At 45.2% G+C, this 19740-nt stretch overlaps 2 protein-coding genes across 4 annotated transcripts in view; both read right to left on the reverse strand.

The window, feature by feature from the left end:
• The window catches only part of LOC128876624 (protein vestigial), an 82397-nt gene extending 72921 nt beyond the window's left edge, over nt 1-9476 (reverse strand). Inside the window, exon 1 of one of the 3 annotated variants that reach the window (XM_054123135.1) lies at nt 8126-9476. In XM_054123135.1, coding sequence (XP_053979110.1) covers nt 8126-8323 — 198 coding nt within the window. In that variant the 5' untranslated portion in view covers nt 8324-9476. The remainder of the gene's footprint in view (nt 1-8125) is intronic. The other 2 variants (XM_054123133.1, XM_054123136.1) reach the window with 2 other exon arrangements.
• A 3499-nt stretch (nt 9477-12975) lies between these two features.
• The window catches only part of LOC128876376 (HIV Tat-specific factor 1 homolog), a 51428-nt gene continuing 44663 nt past the window's right edge, over nt 12976-19740 (reverse strand). The window contains exons 5-7 of the mRNA XM_054122696.1: nt 17494-17680; nt 13862-13998; nt 12976-13452 (exon numbers count right to left, since the gene is read on the reverse strand). Coding sequence (XP_053978671.1) covers nt 13212-13452; nt 13862-13998; nt 17494-17680 — 565 coding nt within the window. The 3' untranslated portion in view covers nt 12976-13211. The remainder of the gene's footprint in view (nt 13453-13861; nt 13999-17493; nt 17681-19740) is intronic.

The raw sequence follows: 19740 nt of genomic DNA on the forward strand, positions 1-19740 counted from the left end.
TCCCGCGAGCGAAGCGGCCTGCACCTGTCTTCTCCCTTTGTACACAAGGTCTCGCGTCGCGATGAGAACTGGCCCTAACCGAACCGCCTTCGCGATTTCTTCTTGACTAATTTCTTGTCGTCCCTTCCGCGCGCTGGAATTTATACGCGAAACGCCCACGTGAACCGCCAATAAACACTCGAGTCTCGCCAGCTATCGTTTAGGCTGACCAACGCCGAAGTGTCCCCTTTATGACTTTATCGAGCGAACCCAACCGAGTTGATTTTATATGAACTCTCGTACCGGGGCCTCGTTAGGATCCGGGGATCACGTTCGCGACATTTTATTGGACCTCGTTCGACGTTCAACGCGAAGCATCGAAATTATTTCCGTTCTCGATCCGTTGGAGGATTCATTAGGAAAGCTCTCGGTAGAAAACTGTCTCCTATAAAAGGAGCCTTCGGATCAAATTCCTCGACGAGAAGGATCCATCAGTTTATCAAGATCCCTGTAGTAGTGGAGCGAAAGTGGAAGAGCGAGGTTGAGGCCAGGTGATTAGATTTGTATAGATCGTATAGGTCTCGGTGGTTATCTATCGCGAAGTATATGAGACGTGATATATACATCTCATCATTTTCAATGACCAAACATGAATGATTTAGTGTGAGCGCTTCGATCTATTCGAAAAATAGATTTTACATTCGAGAAAAGTGTCGAGAAGAATAAATAATTCCGAAGAAAGGAGAAAACGATGTAAAATCTGAGGTATCGGTTGATTACAGGGTGTCTGAAGTGGTCAGACCCCTAAATCATCTTCATGGGAGTCTTCGAAGCAGGACGCACCGCGTGGACACGGAGGATTATTAACGATTCGTGCCGGTAAATATTACGAATCGGGTTATTTTACATGCGAATCACGGTATTTCGGCGTCACGAGCAGAACGCGGCAAGGTGTCCCGCTGCTATCGGCATTTAGCGTTCTCGTCGCTGGCGATGGTAAGATAACGAACGGCGAAGCGTTAAACGAGCAACCACCTGAGTGGCGAAGACCCCGGTGGTCGGTGGACGAGCGCGGGAGTCCCGTAACGCGATAAAAATGATTAAGATCGAATAACCACGGGTTCCGCGGTGCCATTACGACGATGATCTATCGACGGGCTTCCGTCCCTCGTATTTCTCCCGCGGCGATTTAAACGACGCGCCAGACAGATGTGAAAAATCACGCGGCCGTAAACGGATTTTAATCGCGTGTCGCTACTGATTCACCTCCGCTGCGAGATTGCCAGTTAATAAACTGTCGATTAACGACTCCGTCGCGATAACGTTGCCACCTGGTCCAGCCAGGGAATTCGGTCCATAAATTTAGGGGTACTTAACCCATTTATGGTTACGTGAGGCGAAAGTCATAGATACAAATGTAAATACCAGATACAAAAATCTACTCCAAAGTGTAACTGACCCCTGCCCTTGAATATGACACTCCAGAAAAAAGAGGCACCGCAGACGTAAGAACAAGATCCGAGTTCCTCTAGCTAAAGAATATTGAATTCCCTTCCTTGTGACACCGTGAACTTCTCAAACACCCGTCCAGGGCATCAATTCCCTTATCAGAGACGGCAAGCTCGTCGCGAGAGGATCGACCACGCGTGTCCGTCGCGTTATCCAGAATCAAACATCCTGAGCAGAGATACCGGCGGAAGCACCGTTACAAAGCCGGAGCGAAGCCGAAAAATGCGTCTCTGTCCTCCCCATGCGTTGGTCGCATTCTCGACGATCGTCGGATAACGGAGGGGAGCGTTAAAGCTCGCAATCGCGGGCGCGGCAAGGTCGATCTCGATGCCAGGGGACAGGTTTCGCGAGGGAGTTCGGGACCAGCGATCTTCACCTCTCCCGGGCCAACTTTTCTTCGCCTCAAAAAGGCCCCACCTATTCCGGCTCGGGAAGCTCAGAAAGACGCCGGGACTGGCCCTACGGCGACACGAGTTTACTTTTATTTAAACGTTCCTTCCTTCCTTTTATTTAGGGCCTGACCCAAGGGCGCTCATTTTGTTTCTTTGCCGGCGCTGACCGGTGTCCACCGACTCTGAATTAATAGCCACGCGTTTTTCGCCGTGCTGGCTAATATACGCTCGCGCGATTCCGTCTTCCTCTATCCCCCGTCCTCTCGTCGTTCACCTCCCTCGTTTTTCTTCCACCTTCCCACCTTCCCCGTGCTCCGTGTGCACGGAACTCCATACGCACCGACGGTTACACCGCCAGCGTTAAAAATGCCCGAGTCGTTTTCTCACGACGCCACACGAAACTGCGCGACCCGTGCTTTATTGCTCCGGACTCGGAGACGCGTCGAGCTTCCCTCTTGGGACGACCAACTCCCCAGGGTTGGCCTTTTACCGATTTTTCCCTGAGTGTCTGCGTGCTCTCTCGTCGCTTGTGTTTCCAGGATGCATCCTCCGGGAACAGCATGTTCGACAGGATCGTAGACACGATATCGCTGACGTTCGATCGTCCAATGAAGATGTTTATAGTTTCGACTTGTCTTATTGATCGCAGTTACTTCGCAGGAGTTAAATGTATGAATTATTGAAAGAATTCCATCGTCCAAATATTTCGACAACCTACAGCTGAAGACCTCCAGTTCCACTACCTGGATTATTCGAGAGATTGAAAAAGTCTTGGACGCGACATCTGCAGCTTGTATTTGGCCCGAAGATGTCCATTTCGAGCACTTCCTATAAAGGTGAGCAACTGCGCGTCACTGGTGTTAAAAAAGGCCTATAACTCAGGAGTACCGGACTCACCTTCCACCGAGGGGAATCATTTCAGACATCACCTATGAAAGCGAGCATCTGCGCGTCACTGGAGTACGAGAACGGCTATAATTCAGGATCAACGCCATGTAAACAAGGCATTTGTTTACATGAACTTTATTCGCCGCTGGCGTGTCACCCGTCCATCACCGAAGTGGGTGCCACATATGTTTACGCTCACCTTGTACAAGTAAACATTCATGAGTTGACATTGCTTTCGGTACTGTTTTCAGCGTGCGCGGATATCGCGTTAATGTCCGATGACTAGGACGAACCAATATCGACGACCAAACAAATTAGAATTCAGGGGGTGCACTTCGATGCTCAACTGACGGACTCGTTTGATCTCATTCCCGTGTTATAAGTCATTCTCGCAGCACATTTCTTAATTACGAAACTCTGGGAGGTTCGCTCGGTTGGAATGATAACCTAGACGGAAACCTCGCTATCCCGAATCTCAAAGATTCGTGGGCCCAGCGCGCCGCGGAGACGTCGTGGTCGAGGGGTTAAATATGCCCGTTCGTGTAAGGGTGTTTTCTCACGAGCGCGCGCCCAGCCAGCACCGAAAGTGATTTGTGCCCTTGGTCGTCGGGACGCGGTGCGCCTTCTTTCTGGAGGACGTCCAACTACTGTCGGGGACCCGGCGGCAGCGGCGGTCTACGGTCGCGGCGGCGTTCAGAAATTTCTCTTCACTAGTCCTCACCGTATCAGCGATCTACGTCGTTTAGATGCAGTTAGATCTCTCGGCCTCTCATTAGCATATTCTCGGCTCGTATAATTTACCGCATGATAAACAGTTTAAGTAGGTAAGCAGCGTGATACCTCATCGTCGTTCCCGACATTCCTCTCAATGTCGGCTAAGTAATGCCGTCCGTTGCTTATTATTTATCACCGCGCGGCGGTATCGGGAGTTACGACGATAAGATGCGATCGTAGCTCGCCAACGGCTACAGAGTCATAGCCCTCGTTTTGTTCGCGCCTTTCACGGTTTTCTGGCATGGGGTGCGTTTACATTTATCGACGGATAACGCGGCGGGATCGAATGTTTGTGTATGACGATGGTGGGATGTTAATTCGGTTGACGATGGTGGCTTAAGTGGCTGGTTTGGTTTGAAATCCTGTGATTGAGGACCTCCTTGCGATTTTAAATTTATTGATTAAAAGAGAAACGATCAAATTATTTTCAATTTTGATGAAATTTAAGTGTACGATGTTGTTATATACCGCGTCCCACGTGATTAAGCTGAATGGCAGTCCTGCTATCGTCGGAATTCGACGCACAACTCATTGTAAAATCATTCGTTACATCCATGATCGCTAATAGAATGACGATTGCGATACAGTGAGACGTCTCGCGCGGCGTATTTGGGCAAACAATGAGTGGAATGATTCCGAAGTCGACATTGCCGGAGGATTCAAGGAAAGTCGCGCGACGGCATAGCTTCAGTCTTTTCTTGCGCGTTCGACTCGTGAAAGAGACATCCATTGACGAAAGTTTAGAAAATTCGAGTATGTCGTTCAACCCCCTAATTGACCGCTATGAAAATTTGGAAGCAATCAAGCTCGACTCGTAGCACCTCGAACCTTGTAGAAACTTCTGAAAAACGTCGAGTGCTAATTTTGGAGCTGCCGCGGTCCCCAGACGAAACTAAACGCGAAAACGCAAAAACGCGTAGAAAGAAGTAGGCACGAAGAAGCACGCCGGGCACAAGTAACGAGAAAAACGGTATTCGACACCCCGTGGTGTACGGATGAGTTCATGGGAGGGCAAGAAGCACGGCTGACCTGCCAGCAGACATATTAAAATGATGCAGAGAGGATCCCCGAGGTGAAACTCGCAGAAACTCTCGTTCGGTCCCTTGTCTGCCAAACTATTTCAGGACGCGCGGCTAAAAGCGGGAATTCGTAGACCGTGCGTAAAGTAAAACATCTCGGAAGCTCCCTTGGATTGTTTGTAAACATGTTATTGTAATCAGACTCCTTTCGACGAACGACGACCGACAAACAATTACCTAGATTATGCGGAAATGCCTGACGGTGGACTTCTATTCCGAATCGGTCGCGTAGAGTTGTTATTCGAACACATTTCGCTGGAAATAGTTCACTGAATCACAATGTCGAAAACTATTAAGGGATCGCGTTTCTGGAGCAAATGCAGACTGGAATAAAAGTGGTGCTATCTTTGGTATCAAGATAACCATGTAAAATGTTGTTGAAGCGTTGTTGTTGAAATGTTGTTAACTCTCCATATCTATTGAAGAAATTTCTTTAAATTAAAGGGTAGGCTTGATGTTTCCCAACAAATTTCTCATTATAAATGTATACGTATTTATAATGAAAAATTCATACGGTAATATCATATTATTTAATTTAGTCAAGCTTCTTCAATGGACATAGAGTGTGCGAATATTTATGGGGTTAACTATAAATTCGATTGCTCCAAGTTTTCGTATATATTAACCACGTTGTTTCGTAGTAACGACTAATTGTAAGTATGTCACGACGACGCGCGGATCACTCGACGGGGAACGTCACAATGGTATTTCTATTACAACACAACACAGTGACGAATGCAAGGTATGCAGAAAATAATTCGAGGGTAACAGAAATTTATAATAGCGGCTTAGAAACGCTTGCCGGGCGGGAATTTAAAGTCTCCTGGCAAAACAACCAAACAAATCATCGAACAGTTGCTGTTGTTTGTCTCAATTATTTTCCTTATAATTTAACGAATATTTATTCGAATACTAGAAGAATGTTGCAGCTATTTCGCGGCAAGAAAATTAATGGCAACGCGAGGATTCAGTTCATTCCGAAAAACTGTATTATATCGAATTGTATACGAAGTCGATGATAAATATGCCAATGGAAAAAACCAACTTTCCAAAACACGCGCAGTTTCGCGAAGAAAAAATATTCCGGACGAGGGCAACATTGTTAACGGGTCGAGACTTCATTTTCGACCGCGCTAACATCAACATCGTTTCGGTGAAACTTTTTCAAAGGAATGTTTCGCATCACCTGACCGCCCCATGGATTACCTGTCCGTTCGAGCGGCTCGCGCGAACGGGACAAACTAGTTCCTCCAGTTTCGAAACAAACTCCGCTAATTCGAATCCAGTACTCTCGATTTATGTGTTACGCTTAGGGCGGTTAAAATATCGGAACGAATACTCGCGGGGTGTCATAATCCCAAGGTGGCACTTGTCCGACAAGAATTCAACGCTCTTGATATCCTCGAACGCCCGTGATACCGACGCGAGAAGAATCGTTCGCGTTAACGTGGAAATTATTGCGATCAAGCAGCTGGGCATTCGACGTATGCGACTTGAACTAGGAAGCATGGGAATGTAGGAATCGGAATTTTCTTGTCGTTTCTGGATATTAAAATTTCGCGATCTGGACACCCTATGTTATTAAAAGGCTTTAGTGATGGATATTTGAACATAAATATGTTGGAATGGTTGCAAACAAATAACATGTATACGTCCCTTAAAATATGGAAAGGCTATGGAACAAAATTAATTCAAAGGCGCCTTTGAATTTTTCTTAAAAAATTTTGCAACGATGTTTATGTGCCTCAGCTGACCCAGTGTCTAAATTGTCAATTATCTAAAAGTGCACCGTGACTCTCTCTCTTCTGCTATGTTTCGTTAGCCTGAAAATCCAACGAAATTCACATCTGACGTTCCGTGACCAATCAGTCAACACCGTGGCTGCGGTGGTCCTTGTTAGACCGCTTAGACTCTCGGAGGAGAACCAGCTTGTAATCTCTAAACGAGACAAGCCGCGCGATACACGTCCCGTATGACAGCACGTAAGGTTATGAATAATGTGTCGAGAACGCGGTCCTGACGAGCCGCTGACGTCTAAATTTTCGACGATCGTAGATGTCCGCTCTCGTCGTCCAACCACTTTGAACCGGTGCCGAACGTGTCGTTCGCGTAATCGTTCCTGCCCCCCTTCCCCCAAATGGCGACTGTTTCGACTGCCCGATCGAGTTTTTTCGCTCGTAGAACTTCCATCGTGGAAGACAATGGCTCCCCCGAGATCATCCCAACGATTACACAGGGAACGATTCTTTTGTCGTGGCAGCATCGCAAGCCAACGACGATGCCACGTTTGGTTTTTGGGGGTCATTTGGTACCCCAAAACAAAAATTTCATCGAGTTCGAACGAAGAGACTCGTGGTGTAAGATATCGATACTTTTTTGTTTAGAAGTAGTAAACAAATAGCTAAATAGTTCAGCTTCAAAGGGTTATCCTAGAGAGGATTTTAGAGTAGTATTTACGCTTCGAGAACTTATGTACTTGTCACATAGTTGCTGGTTAATTCATTACGAGTATCGAACACATTATTAAATAATATACTTAAAGATATTTTGGAGAGAATGTACGACTCGTATCTGTCGCAATAGCGAGTGCCTGTTACGCATCCGGGAGGAATACCGTCGCAACGTTTCTTTGCCACTGATCTTCACTGATCGCAAAGTTCGCGCAATTTGATTGAAAAACAAATGCAGTTATAAGTTGTACACAAACAAATCGAACGTTATCTCGATGTTCTATTGAATCCTCCATCGAAGAGTGTTCGCTATACCGGAATGTTTCCACTAAAAACATCTCTTATATCTTTCCTTGCATTTCTAAATCTTCCCAGCCCCACGCCCCTCAAAATTCTGTCCACGTTTCGTACAAGTAACGCTTAGTATAATTCCAAGCTGATCGAAACTTTTCAATTCAGCCACGCAATCCTAAAAAGCTGCTGTTGGCCCTACTTTATACTCGAGGAACGTTTATAAACACTTCGCCCGTACCACCGATCGGACGGTTAGGGAATTAAGTAAGAAATGGTCGGTTCGGGGTAGATTCCCAAAGATTCTTATCGCCATAGGACTGCTCAGTCGCCAGTGATTCTCAAGCATTCGACCACCGAGAAGACTCGTTTCAGGATTCTATTACGGAGCACGATTATACAAGTTCAAACTGCAATTTACTTTAGTAGTAAATAGTCACCTAAGCTTTCACGTCACCCTAAAATTAAGCTACTTCCATCATATCCTTGTAGCACCCCCCAGCTTTAAACTACTCGTGCAACAGATACTCCCATATCACTCCATATAACAATCTTCCACGATAATCTCGTATCTGACCCAAGTTACTCGGTACTCTCCATTCTTCTATCGCTAAACGAACACTCACGTCTCTCCCAAGATACACGTGACTCTCGGTACTCTCCTAAACTCGGTACCCTTGTTCCCGCGGAGTTTCATGGTATTCCTCCCGGACGCGTTAAGAGACAATCTCGTCGAGGGAAGAGAAATAATAGTAACACTCACCCTATCGTATTGATGCGTCGCCGTGGCCGCTGAGAAGGATTGAAAAGGCGCGGGCCTCGCCGGGCTGTGGTGAGCCGCATGCGGATTTGCGTGGGGATGGGTGTGAGAGGCCGCATGAGGGTGAGTCGGATGCGGCGGCGGCGGTGGCCTCTGATAGAGGTAAGGATAATATTGATACATCACCTCGGAGCAGCTCATCACCCCGCCCGGGCCCGGCACCCCAGAGCCGGCCTGCCGACTTGCGTACCCGAACGTCGCACCACCCGTTCGTACACTATTTTTCCTTTCCACTCTGTCCACTCGCCTCCTCTCTCGTCTCTCCTCGGACCACCGATTCCGTCGATAGGCGGTCGAACGATCGCTCGATTCACCGGAACGTTCGTGTGCACCGACTTCGAAAACGCTGCGTCAGGTCGAGCCGCGCATCGTCACCGCGAACGGTTCGTCAACTAACAACAGACCCGTGCCGCGCGTTTGACCCGCGACGTGCCTTCGATAACAACGTTAGGCCACTTTTTGTCGCATACTCGACGGTACTGCGCGCTCGCCAGATGGCTTTTCCAGGAAATGTTTACCGAACCCCCGTTTCTCGGAAAACCGAATGACCGCGTCTTCTTAGCTTCGATCCCGAAGTACACTTTACCAGGTCACCTTCCGATCGCGAGATCGACACGTTTCACACTGATTACGGAGCAACGTCGATGTTTGATGAAAATATCGAGAATCTTCGCGATACACGCTCCGATTTAAAGATGGGAATAAAGTATCTTGTAACAAGTTCTTCCAATGATCTTCCAGGAAGAAGGAACGTTTCTAGGCTTCTTCGATGTTACACCTGCTTTGCCTCGATCGGAGCAGTGTCTTCGCGCAATTCCTTGGGAACTGTCTCGCAACACGGTTCGAACTTTCTCAAACAACGATTTTCACAATTCGGCAGATCACAAAACTCCATGTAACTGGCCCCAACTCTGGGACCAGGGTACAAAGTGCGTCACTGTTCCACTGATTCAAAGAAGCTCGAAACCACCGGGAAATCTTGGTTGTCCGCTATTCCCATGCGGATCCTCGACGGTCGGACTACCGATCGGATCCCCGACGCTCGGGGAGGAGACTGTCAAGTTCAAGGGCTCGATGCGTCCAGGAGCTGATTCGAATCACCGTGGTACACCTGGTTTGCGGGGAGGCTACCCTCGCGGCGAGAGACGCAACCGGACCGTATCGTGGCTGGTGATGTGTCTCTGATGGGCGAACACAGACTGAACCCCCCGGCGTCGTGTCACCCTCGCCGCAGACCGGTCCGCCGTCTTTTTCCAACTGGTCGCTCCGCGGCTCTCCGTCTTTTTCGCTTGCCGCGTGTTCACTCCTTCCCATCGAGGGTCAGGGACTAGCCTCCCCCTTTCGTTAACCCCGACAGAGGGGCTAGCGAGAAAGGAACCGCCTCCTGGCAGTTCCACTGCTAGCCAATCACCGAGCGGGAACACCACGTCCAATGAGACGACGGTTGCCACTCCTACGCCCAGTCGTCTCTGTATTGATCCCACAATGAACCCGACTGCCGCTCGCGGTATTAAGAAGTTTCTACTCGGGTTAAACCATCCCCCTTCCTCCAACGCCACCTCCTCATCCTCCTCCTCCTCCTCCGCCTCCGTCCTCTTGCTCGTCCCAAAGCCAGGTCTCCCTACCGTGGCTCCTGCTCGACCAGCTACCGCGTTCCCATCTCCTACGGCTTCTTCTTCGTCTTCTTCTTCTTCTCTACGTTCTCTCACTCTCTCACGCTACCTGACACCGTAGGTACCTCGGTTCGCCACCCTTTCGCCGCTTCCAACCCCAAACCCCGGTCCGCCGGAGTCAGCCCGCGCGCATAATGAGTCTTAATTAACAGTTTCGCGGTGTTTTGGGAAGCTTAATTTGCTGCGCCTGGAGAGAGCCTAGAAGGAGAGACGACAGTCGCTTCTTCCCGCGTCGGACAGGGAAATCTGGTTCGTGCCGACCTCTTCCACGAATGATCGAGCAGTGTGAGTGATTCGAGCCGTCCCGGAACGGGATCGAAGATCGTTGATGGAAGGTGGAGGTGGGAGGTCGAACGGTCGATAGGCCTGGGACGATATCGGTCGCGGAAATGGCGTCCGTACCTTTAACCCTTTGAGTAGTATAATGGTATCAAGGTGGTAGTTATACATATGCACAAGCGTATTTATATACAAAATAATGAAAAATTCATTCGCTAATATCAAAACGCTTTCGCCAAACAAAACGTAATCGAACAAAAGAATTATTGATAATCCCACCCCTGGAAGTCGAGGCTCCCAGCCAACCCTGATCGCTCACCTACAATCGACAAACTCGCTCCACTTGAAGGACTTTTCAAAGGGATAACTTGGAAAATCGTGGCGTCCCGTGTCGAAGATCCACCGTCCACTTCCCTGTATTCTCCCAGCTCCCTCCTCTGACCGTGTCATTGTCTGCTATCCATCCGGCACGTTTCCCTCGTGGGGTGAAGCGCGAGGAAGCATATTTCAGACGTCTCGTCCCATTCAACCCGAGCTCGATGGGGAGACGACCCCGTTTGCCAATATCACTGACAAATTTAATGCTCGACTATTAGCAGCGGGGTGCAGGCTAACCTCCCGCATTGTTCGAGTGGCCACGTGCAGGATGACTGTTACGCCCGTGGAGGAGAAACGTTTGATCGAGCTGGGTCGATCGGATCGTCTGCAGGAGAATCGTTCGCGACGAACACCCCCCGGTAGGGGTGGACGACGATCGGAAAAAAAGCCCGCGCTACGCGTCACACTTGTCGAGGGTTATTGGATTTGCGCCGACGCCACGGGACGTCCTTCATGGACCTGCCCGCGTTACACGGGAGATTAGGCGCCGTCTACGACACCGATTCGACAGGGTCAAGTGTCCCCGACGCTGTTTGCTCGTGTAGTTCTCGAGCTGTCCTACACCCTCGTTGAGCGGTAGCTAGGCGTTTGACCCAGTCCCGACTGCCACTGCTGACGAGTCTGAATTATTCCGAGTCTCGAAGGATCTTCTTTTCTTTTTTAATCGATTGATTGAACTTGTCTTCGCTATGGAGTACATTCGCCATGAGTGAATCGGATTAGAGACTCTTGGAGGGAGGTCTTGAGATCCCTTTTGCTACTGCATCTACGCAGTTCTTCGTCGAAAGTCCGTACTGATTATTGCTCTGATATTCGAATTAAAAGCGTGAAGAGTACATGATATACGTGAAATATAATTTTATAGTAATAATACGTAAAAACATAAAGTACACTTGCCTATGTGAAAAGAAACAAAGATTTGTCAAGGAACAAGAAACTAACGACTACACTATTTCCACAGAATTAAAACAATGCGATTACTTTTAATCGATACGATATCGACACAATTCTTTTCAACCGATACCGCGAAACATATGTAATTCGCCAACGGAAAAAGCTAGTACAGTTTTTATTGGCGAATATCCGTCGCATTGCTGTTGTCGCGTCGAGTTACTATGAATTCCATAATTGTGCCGCGAGGAATTATCTTGAATGGCACTTATTCAGCCATTGTGTTAAATATGGATCTTTGAAGTAGTTATCGCATGCTTGCTGTGCAATTTCCTTGGACGTATAAACGATACGCGCGAAGGACACTCGAGGCTATTAATTTTCATCAAGAGTGGCATACCAGTTGCATACTTTTCTATATAACATGATTCATAAGCAATCCATTTCGCAGGAAGGCATCCTTCTTCGCGCGAAAGGCTGACGCTTTGAAGATTAAACGTCCTTAGACGATCCTTTCGATGTTACATTATAATTACAATTACAACGTGGTATGTCGATAATTATCAAGCTTTTACTCATTTATAATCATCGAGGGAGGATTGAATTTTCAAATTAGTACACTTGACGCGAGCGATACGACGAAATCATCGAACAAAATCTTACTCTAACTGCTAAATAATTAATGAAAAAATAATGAAATAATTCGGATGAATTTCGTCGATCTATTCTAATAAATTAAGATAAAATGGGGACGTCCCAAATATTTTATTCAAGCAACCCCTGGGGAGTCGAGTGTTCATACACCTCCGGATCGAATAAAGACGAGCACCGAAACGTCCCGAGGTGCGAAAATTTGGTGGTATCGTGGCGAACAATAGATCATTACGGGATTAAGATTGTCGGAATGGCTCGCAGGAGCGGTGGAAACGGATCCGCGTTACGCCACGGCGGAGGAGGACAAAGCTCGAGGAGCCGGCGGAAGAAAGAAATGGAAGAGAGACGACAGATCTCCTGGAATTCTCTAATTTGCTATTTCGGCATTCCGAGCGATCCGTGTGTCGGGATCGTTCGTGGGACTCCGTTCGTGAGAGGCTGTTGCTGATCTATCAAAAAACGCGATTCCGCCGGCTCTTCTTCTGTGACCGAACCGCGAAACGGCAGGACAGAAGAACGGTCACCGATGGGAACCGACCGGTTCGAATCTACGATGAAAATCCTTCAAACGCTGAGAAATTCCTCGGTTGCGTTTGTCTGAGAACGCTACGATTATTCCATTACATTTTCAATGCAGCTAAAAGTTATAATTCTTTGAAAATAGGGACTTTTACAATTGATTATTCGTTATAGAAGATTTTATCTGCAAGTAATTATATAAGGTCTAGAATTGGCTTTAACTAATAAATAATTAATAATGAATGGAAAAATAATGAGGATAAAACGAGGATGTACCAAATATTGATCCATAGGTACCTGTAAGGAAGAGAAGACACACGGGGTAACTTTATTTTTATTTGCAAATAAACAATAGATTTCCTCGTTAAAAAGATCCTGTAATATCAGAAAAGATGGGAAATTATAAAACGAGTGGTTCCAGGGAGTATTTTTTCTCCTTTATTTCATTCGAGCAACGACATGTGTTACGACTAATGCCATAATGTTTATCATAGACCATCAACAACGAAGAGCACAAGTAATCAACTTGTAATCTGGAAAAAATATTTCTAATCGTGATCGTCGATGTTACTCTTGGTTACTTCATCTTGAAAGCGTTTGCTCTTAAAATCTCCGGTACGGACTTAATTCCTAGTTTATTCGTTATTTCCAGCTGCTTCCTGCGAGTCCTCGGAATTCGACGACTGTTCCGTTTCCTCCGTCGTTTCAGGTACCTCTGGAACTTCCTTCGGCTCGGGCTTCTCCTCGTCCTTTGATTTCCGACTGCTTTTTTCATCACTTTTTCCAGATTTTGCCCTTTTTTCTTCGTCCGCGTCGTCGAGATACTTGTCCCACTTCGCGATTCGAGCCTCAATTTCTGCGTCAGTTTCTAAAACCCTAAACAAGAAAAGAAAACGATCCGCATTTTTGTACAAAATGCGTCATAAGCGATAGAATACCCTAGGATGAAAACGATAACATGAGAACCGTGAGAATCGTATCTAGAAACTGCGTGACGTCTGAAAATAAGAAATAATCGAAGAAATGAAAATTATTAATAGATGCATGGAATGAAATCAAAGCGAGTTAGGAACTAGAAATTTTCTAGTGTGAAAGATGGTAGTTCTAATGGCTGATACGTTTTCTCCCCCAGAGATCCCGTCGATAAACCAGAGTCGGAAATGCAGAGAGCGACCCTACCAGACACCGAATGTACCACACGATTCAAAGCTGTAGCGATAGTCAGTAATGTATCGACTACGTTGGTGTAGGCGTCGATACAAAGGAAAGCGATCGGTAAACCTACTTGTACTTAGTCTTCCCGTCCCAGATTTCAGCCGATATTTTCCTCTGACTGAACCAACGACCGTTCAATAACTGAATACAGGCCTGAGCTTCTGCAGGTTCTCGGAATGTCACCTGTGCAACACCTTCAGGATGTCTCTGCAAGCATTCAAGGTAGTCGCGTCTGAGTTTTTGGAATCGACCGATACGATGGGTTTTCAATCTATAAGAAATATATGGTGATTGTTAAGGTGTTTATACTGAATTAACGGATTAATCGATCCTCTATTATATAAAGTAAAAAGAAAATATGTAATTTTTATCAGGGGCATTTTTAGGGATGATAGCATAGATGGTTTTGTCTCCTTATCGATTACCTCGATACTTGCAATAGTTACGACTACTTTTGGAATTAATGTCATTACAGATACTAATGATTTTCTTAAAAAATAATTTGGGAAATGGATATATGGAGAAGTCTCAACTAAAGTTTGTATTCATTCCCTGCGACTGCTTTAGTATCACTGTAAAATGACGTACAATCGTTCATTTAGCGAACAACGATTTCTCTTTTCTTACATTGGTCCTGAAACGAAACTGATAAGACGCATGCATTAATTAAACAATGGCTGGCGTAGTCACGCCCCATGATGGATGCTCGTAGTCTGTTCGCTTCCATTACGCGTGCTTTGTTCCGCGTCAGACCCAAGTCTTCCCGTTTACGACTTAAAGCTGTTTACGTCGCCCACAGTTCCCCATAATACTTTTCACGTCTCGACTTAAACCACAATTTATGAGCCTTCGGTTTGAACATTAATTTTACCGTCTGACCTGGTGCGCGACACGAGGCCCTCCGTTCTTTTGCCACGTCGAGTCTCGTTCAATCGATCCGTTTATCGTCTTATCGTTCGTTCATTGTTACAATCTTTATGCGCGAAAATAAATCTGCGGTGGTGAGAATTTACGTAATTTTCAGACGTTTCAAAATTATTTTTTAATTCCGAAAAAAGTATGCAACATCGATAAACACTGCCGACAAGATGCGAACAGAACTATAAAGCACGCGATGAATATTTTTATTACTCGATGAAGGACAGAGTTTAAGCTACAGACCACGATCAAGAGCTGTAGGCGTTTGAATATTTCTACGATCGACTGTATAGCAAAAATCCGAATCATGATACGCGCTTTATCCTTGGCCCGATCGAAACAGCGAAAAAGGGCGGGGTAAAAGATGGCTGTGAAACAAGGGGGACCCGGCAGCAATAAAAACACTAAAGAAATTACAGCGAAGTGATATTCCCCGAATTACCATGAAACCAGCGCGGCCCGTGAAACGGTTAGCCCGTTCGTAAATTCAGCCTTGGAACATCGACGGTCTTTTGATCATTTTTACATCGTTGGAGTCCGTTTTACCGTGTTACACGTGGCCTCGAAAAACGGTCGGGAAAGCGCGCGGGTGCCGCGCTGACGGTAAATTGGCTGCCAGGAAATTTCCTGTCGCGCGCCGCTTTTGATCTTTCGAATGGCGTTTTTCGCGTGCAACCGTCGACCAACCGGGTATCCCCCGATGGATCGTAGACGATGGAATTCGCTTTGACATTGAATGGATTCACGGTTGAAACGCGCCGACTGAGAGTGTCTCGTGGCGAATTTATGGGGTTAGGTCATCCCCTTTCGAAAGTTTATTTGCGGCGGTCGTCGAGAACCTACGACTTCTTTGTGATCGCCGTTCGGAGCGTATCTCGTTCCTACAGGCGCACCGTCTCCTGGACCAGATAGAGTATACCGTGATTTAAATATCGATAATTACGACTGCGAGTGTAATCGTGAGTCACAATTACATTTTACGTGGGAGCATCAAATGAAATATCAACAGAGTCGATAGAGAAATGACTATGAAATGTTAAACGAGGCATACTTCTGGCCCTGCCCAGCGAGAGGAATAATAGAAGTGAGCTAACACGAAAGAAATGTGTTTGGTAAAGCCATGCATCATTTCAGTCGCATTAAAAAAGTAATAAATCTTGGCAACCTTAGGCAAGAAAAATAGACGACGAGTATAAAAAGACCGCGGGTTATATGTACTTATGGCGTAAACATTAGCTAAACAGATAGATACATGTTTCATATGCTACCCATACGTGGTATGTGTCACAGATGCATAAAATTCACATCAATTTAGCAGTACTCCATTTTGATTATATTTCTCAACTTTAATAAAAAAGAAAAAATGATTTATAAGAATTGTATATCAAACGCGTCTCTTGCATTACGTTAATGGAAGTGACTGTGTTCGATCGAACACCTCGTATATCGAGCAAACGATAGAAATAATATTAAATAGCACGTGACACAAAAGGACGTTCGATATTCGTTACGATGCAATCAAGCGAGTGAAAAGTGGGCTAACCGCTGTTACATCATCGATGAGATGTGCGATAAGACGATTCTATTGTATCGAACATGTACAATACTCTACTTCCTAACTCGACACCACTATGCTTGATTGTGTTCCTAATAGCTACCATATTAAAGGGCCTGAATGCAAAGATCGCTGATGGGTCAACAGCGACATATGAGACACAGAATGTGATAATAATCGACCTAGATGGGCAACTTTAGCAGACTCCGCTTTTGCAACGCCTCTTTAATGACGTTTACGATACTCCATTTAAGCATTAAACAGTACGCCGATCTGATTTTTAACCCTGATTTTTCTTGTAACGTTTCAATTCAAATTCCCCTTTTAAAAATCCCTTTATACGATGAAAAATTAGTATGAAATTGAAAAAAATTAGTAGAAATACTCCATTTTTTCGTATCCTAATACGACTATGTTTTCAGCTTTGTAGTATCGTACTTCGTGTGTCGTTCGTACAACCACGAAAGCCATACAATTTTTTTATTTTGCAACTACGAAAGAGATCGTTCCACGAATAAATTCGCTCTACGTACGCGAATTCATATTCATGCAGCTTTCCTAACCATGTCAAAACTCGTCAACGATGCAATAATCTATGCGAAACGGAGCACGCGGCACGAAGATAACGACCGATCCTAATGCTCTCTGCTCGTTACGTTTAGCTGACTGTACCACATTAGGACGATTAATAGATTCTAAGTACGATTGCGACTTTTTTATTGGTCGCGCAATAGACGACCCCCTTTTCTTCCGTTGCTTGCATAATTAACATCGCGTACTCCCAATTGTTAATCGAGGCCACGAGAATAAAGGATAGCTAACACTGCGAGCATCTGATTCTATTATATGCACGATTCCTAATCAACTTTGGTCTTGGCATGGACCACGTGCAACATTTATATCAGAAAATTTACTTCCACATTGGGTTACAAAGTTACGACGCCGTCAATCTTTTTAAAGAATCAAGAACTTTCTCGATCAAAAATTATGCCGGGTCTCCGAGCACTCTTTTGGGTATGAATACATTATAATTATGGTAATGTCAAGCAATACGCTGTTAAGTAAACCGAAACAAAAAGGTTATAAAGAGGGGACACGAAGTGGAAACGCCCCATTTAAATTCGTTCCATAAACCTTCCTTTTAATTGGCGACAGGTAAATTTTGAGGAAATTTTAATTAAAGTCAGTTTCGAATATGTGAATTAAAATATGTGATACGCGATACTTACGTCGTAAATGACAACTTTCCTAACGTCACCGCACTTCAGGCATTCGGACCTGATGTCCTGTTGATATTCCAGTAATAACGCGACCTCCTTATCGAAGTCCTCTGGCGAGAAAAGATTTTTTATAATTACCACCCTTTCGTGCTTCTGAGGCTCGCCCAGTGGACGTTCTGGTCTCCAATCGAATAGTCTGCAATAAAAAGTGGACGTCATAAATAACCTACTTCACGCAGGGAACGCATAATTGCGGCAAAGATAAAATTTCGAATCGATTCGCTTCGTTTCTACCACGATTAAATACTTATTAATATTATTCGTCTCTGTAGACCAATGGAACAGAACATTGTAGAAAATAACATGAAGCGAAATTTGCATTTAAAGTAGAGATACGAATTTTCAAAGGTATAAAATGCATTTGCATAGGAGCAACAAGACAACTGGGTCGAAATTCGGAGTAGGTTGTATACGTGGCCTTTTGTGAAGCAGAAAACGCTAACAAGAGATTATAATGAAGCGGGTTGTTGTTTTCCAGCGAACATACTCGTCAACGATCGCAACAAGGTACGAAAGGATAAAATGGAACTGAACACGTGGAAACAGAAATGCAATGAAACACTAAATGATCAACTACCCGCTGGTATCTCTGATTTCATATCGTAGCTTTTGTTTCTGTAATAAGTCCAAAGAATGCAAATCGCGAACGCGTAAAACGGCGATAGATCGATCTCTTTTTTGGCTTGTATCGCGAGCATAGATCTCGCTTTATGCTCTCAGAGCTACACGATTCAGTTTACCAGCCCGATGAAATGAGCCATAACATTTTGCGGCATCGTGTGTGGTAGACTCCCGACGAGATACGACATTATGGGAAGTCTTAACACATTTGTTCCACGCAGTATTCCAACTGGAGCGTTCAAACTTTTTTTCGCAACCGAGGAAAATAGATCTTCGCTTCTGTTGCATTTCAAACGCAACGCTGGGTCTATTTAATCGTAAAATTAATTTCTCTATATTATATTAGAAAAATGTAAATGTACAGGATGCTCGCCACATTCCGTGGTTAAAGATAAGACAAGGATATCGTAAACACGATCATGAAATACTTTGTTTAGAGACACGTAAGAAAAATATGAAATGGGCAGGAAACGATGATGGCTCTACTCTTAGTGTGATGCAAAGCAAAAACAGTTAAACGATGTTTACGTTATCCCTCGCTACAACCTATGTTTACTATTTGGAAACTGTTCAACGCGACCACAAAGCGCGCGCTTTAGTAGCAACTTACTTTCCGTTGGGCTCTGTTTCGTGAAGTTGCTGTTTACGATATCCAAAACACCAAAAATACTTTCAAACGAAGAATAACAGGCAGATACGCATTTCATGTATGATCATGTGCGGGAGAGTGCTCGATATCGGTAAAGATTTCCCAAAGGAGCGGCGCCACATTATAAAATAAAGCCTCTATCGTGGCCACCATATTTCATACTTTTCCTGTTACTTTTTAAGACCGTAACTTATAATATCTAGCCAGGAATGTGATGGTTCGGTAGATAATTCTCTACTACGCGGTGTATTCAAGTGAGACCGCAATAAAAATGTGGTTATGACAAGAGGAAATTTTGTGGAAACTAACGACGTTTTCCTCAAACCTTAATCAACGCTAGAGGTTTACAGAGCACGGCCATTTGGACCAATTCCAAATTTCACAAGGTTTTGCAGAAACAAATTCATTTTCGTTCAAGCCTCTTAATTAATTCCGAATGAGATAATCTAGAAATCGAGGCGTTTTCGGCATCTGTATCAGGGAGATAACAAAAGTTTAGCCCCGGCGATCGATAAATCAAGGATCGCGCATAATTGAAAATTGCAATTCACGCGCGCTATCTGCGGTCGCGAAGTTGGCCGCACCGGCTCGAACAATCAATAACGGCTTTAACCCCCGCAGTCGATTAAGCTAATCGTAGATCGATCAGATAATATTAATTAAGACGGCGTGGTATCGTTCGCGATTAGAACGCCTCTCGTGTCGAGACATCATTAATATTCAGTGATTTCTACCATAATTAACCGGGTGTGGAATCGACAATGATATCGATGCCGAAGCAGCGGGATGAAGAGGGCTGTTACAGGGCCTGGGTAGATCCGCAAGATAAATCGATAAACTGTCACCGTTCCGAGGTTTATCGAGCGTGTTCATGCGGTCGGGTTATTAAATACGATAATTTTGCATCGTATAAGATTACACTGATA

The sequence above is a fragment of the Hylaeus volcanicus genome, chromosome 5, assembly GCF_026283585.1.
Source record: "Hylaeus volcanicus isolate JK05 chromosome 5, UHH_iyHylVolc1.0_haploid, whole genome shotgun sequence".
Lineage (NCBI taxonomy): Eukaryota > Metazoa > Arthropoda > Insecta > Hymenoptera > Colletidae > Hylaeus > Hylaeus volcanicus.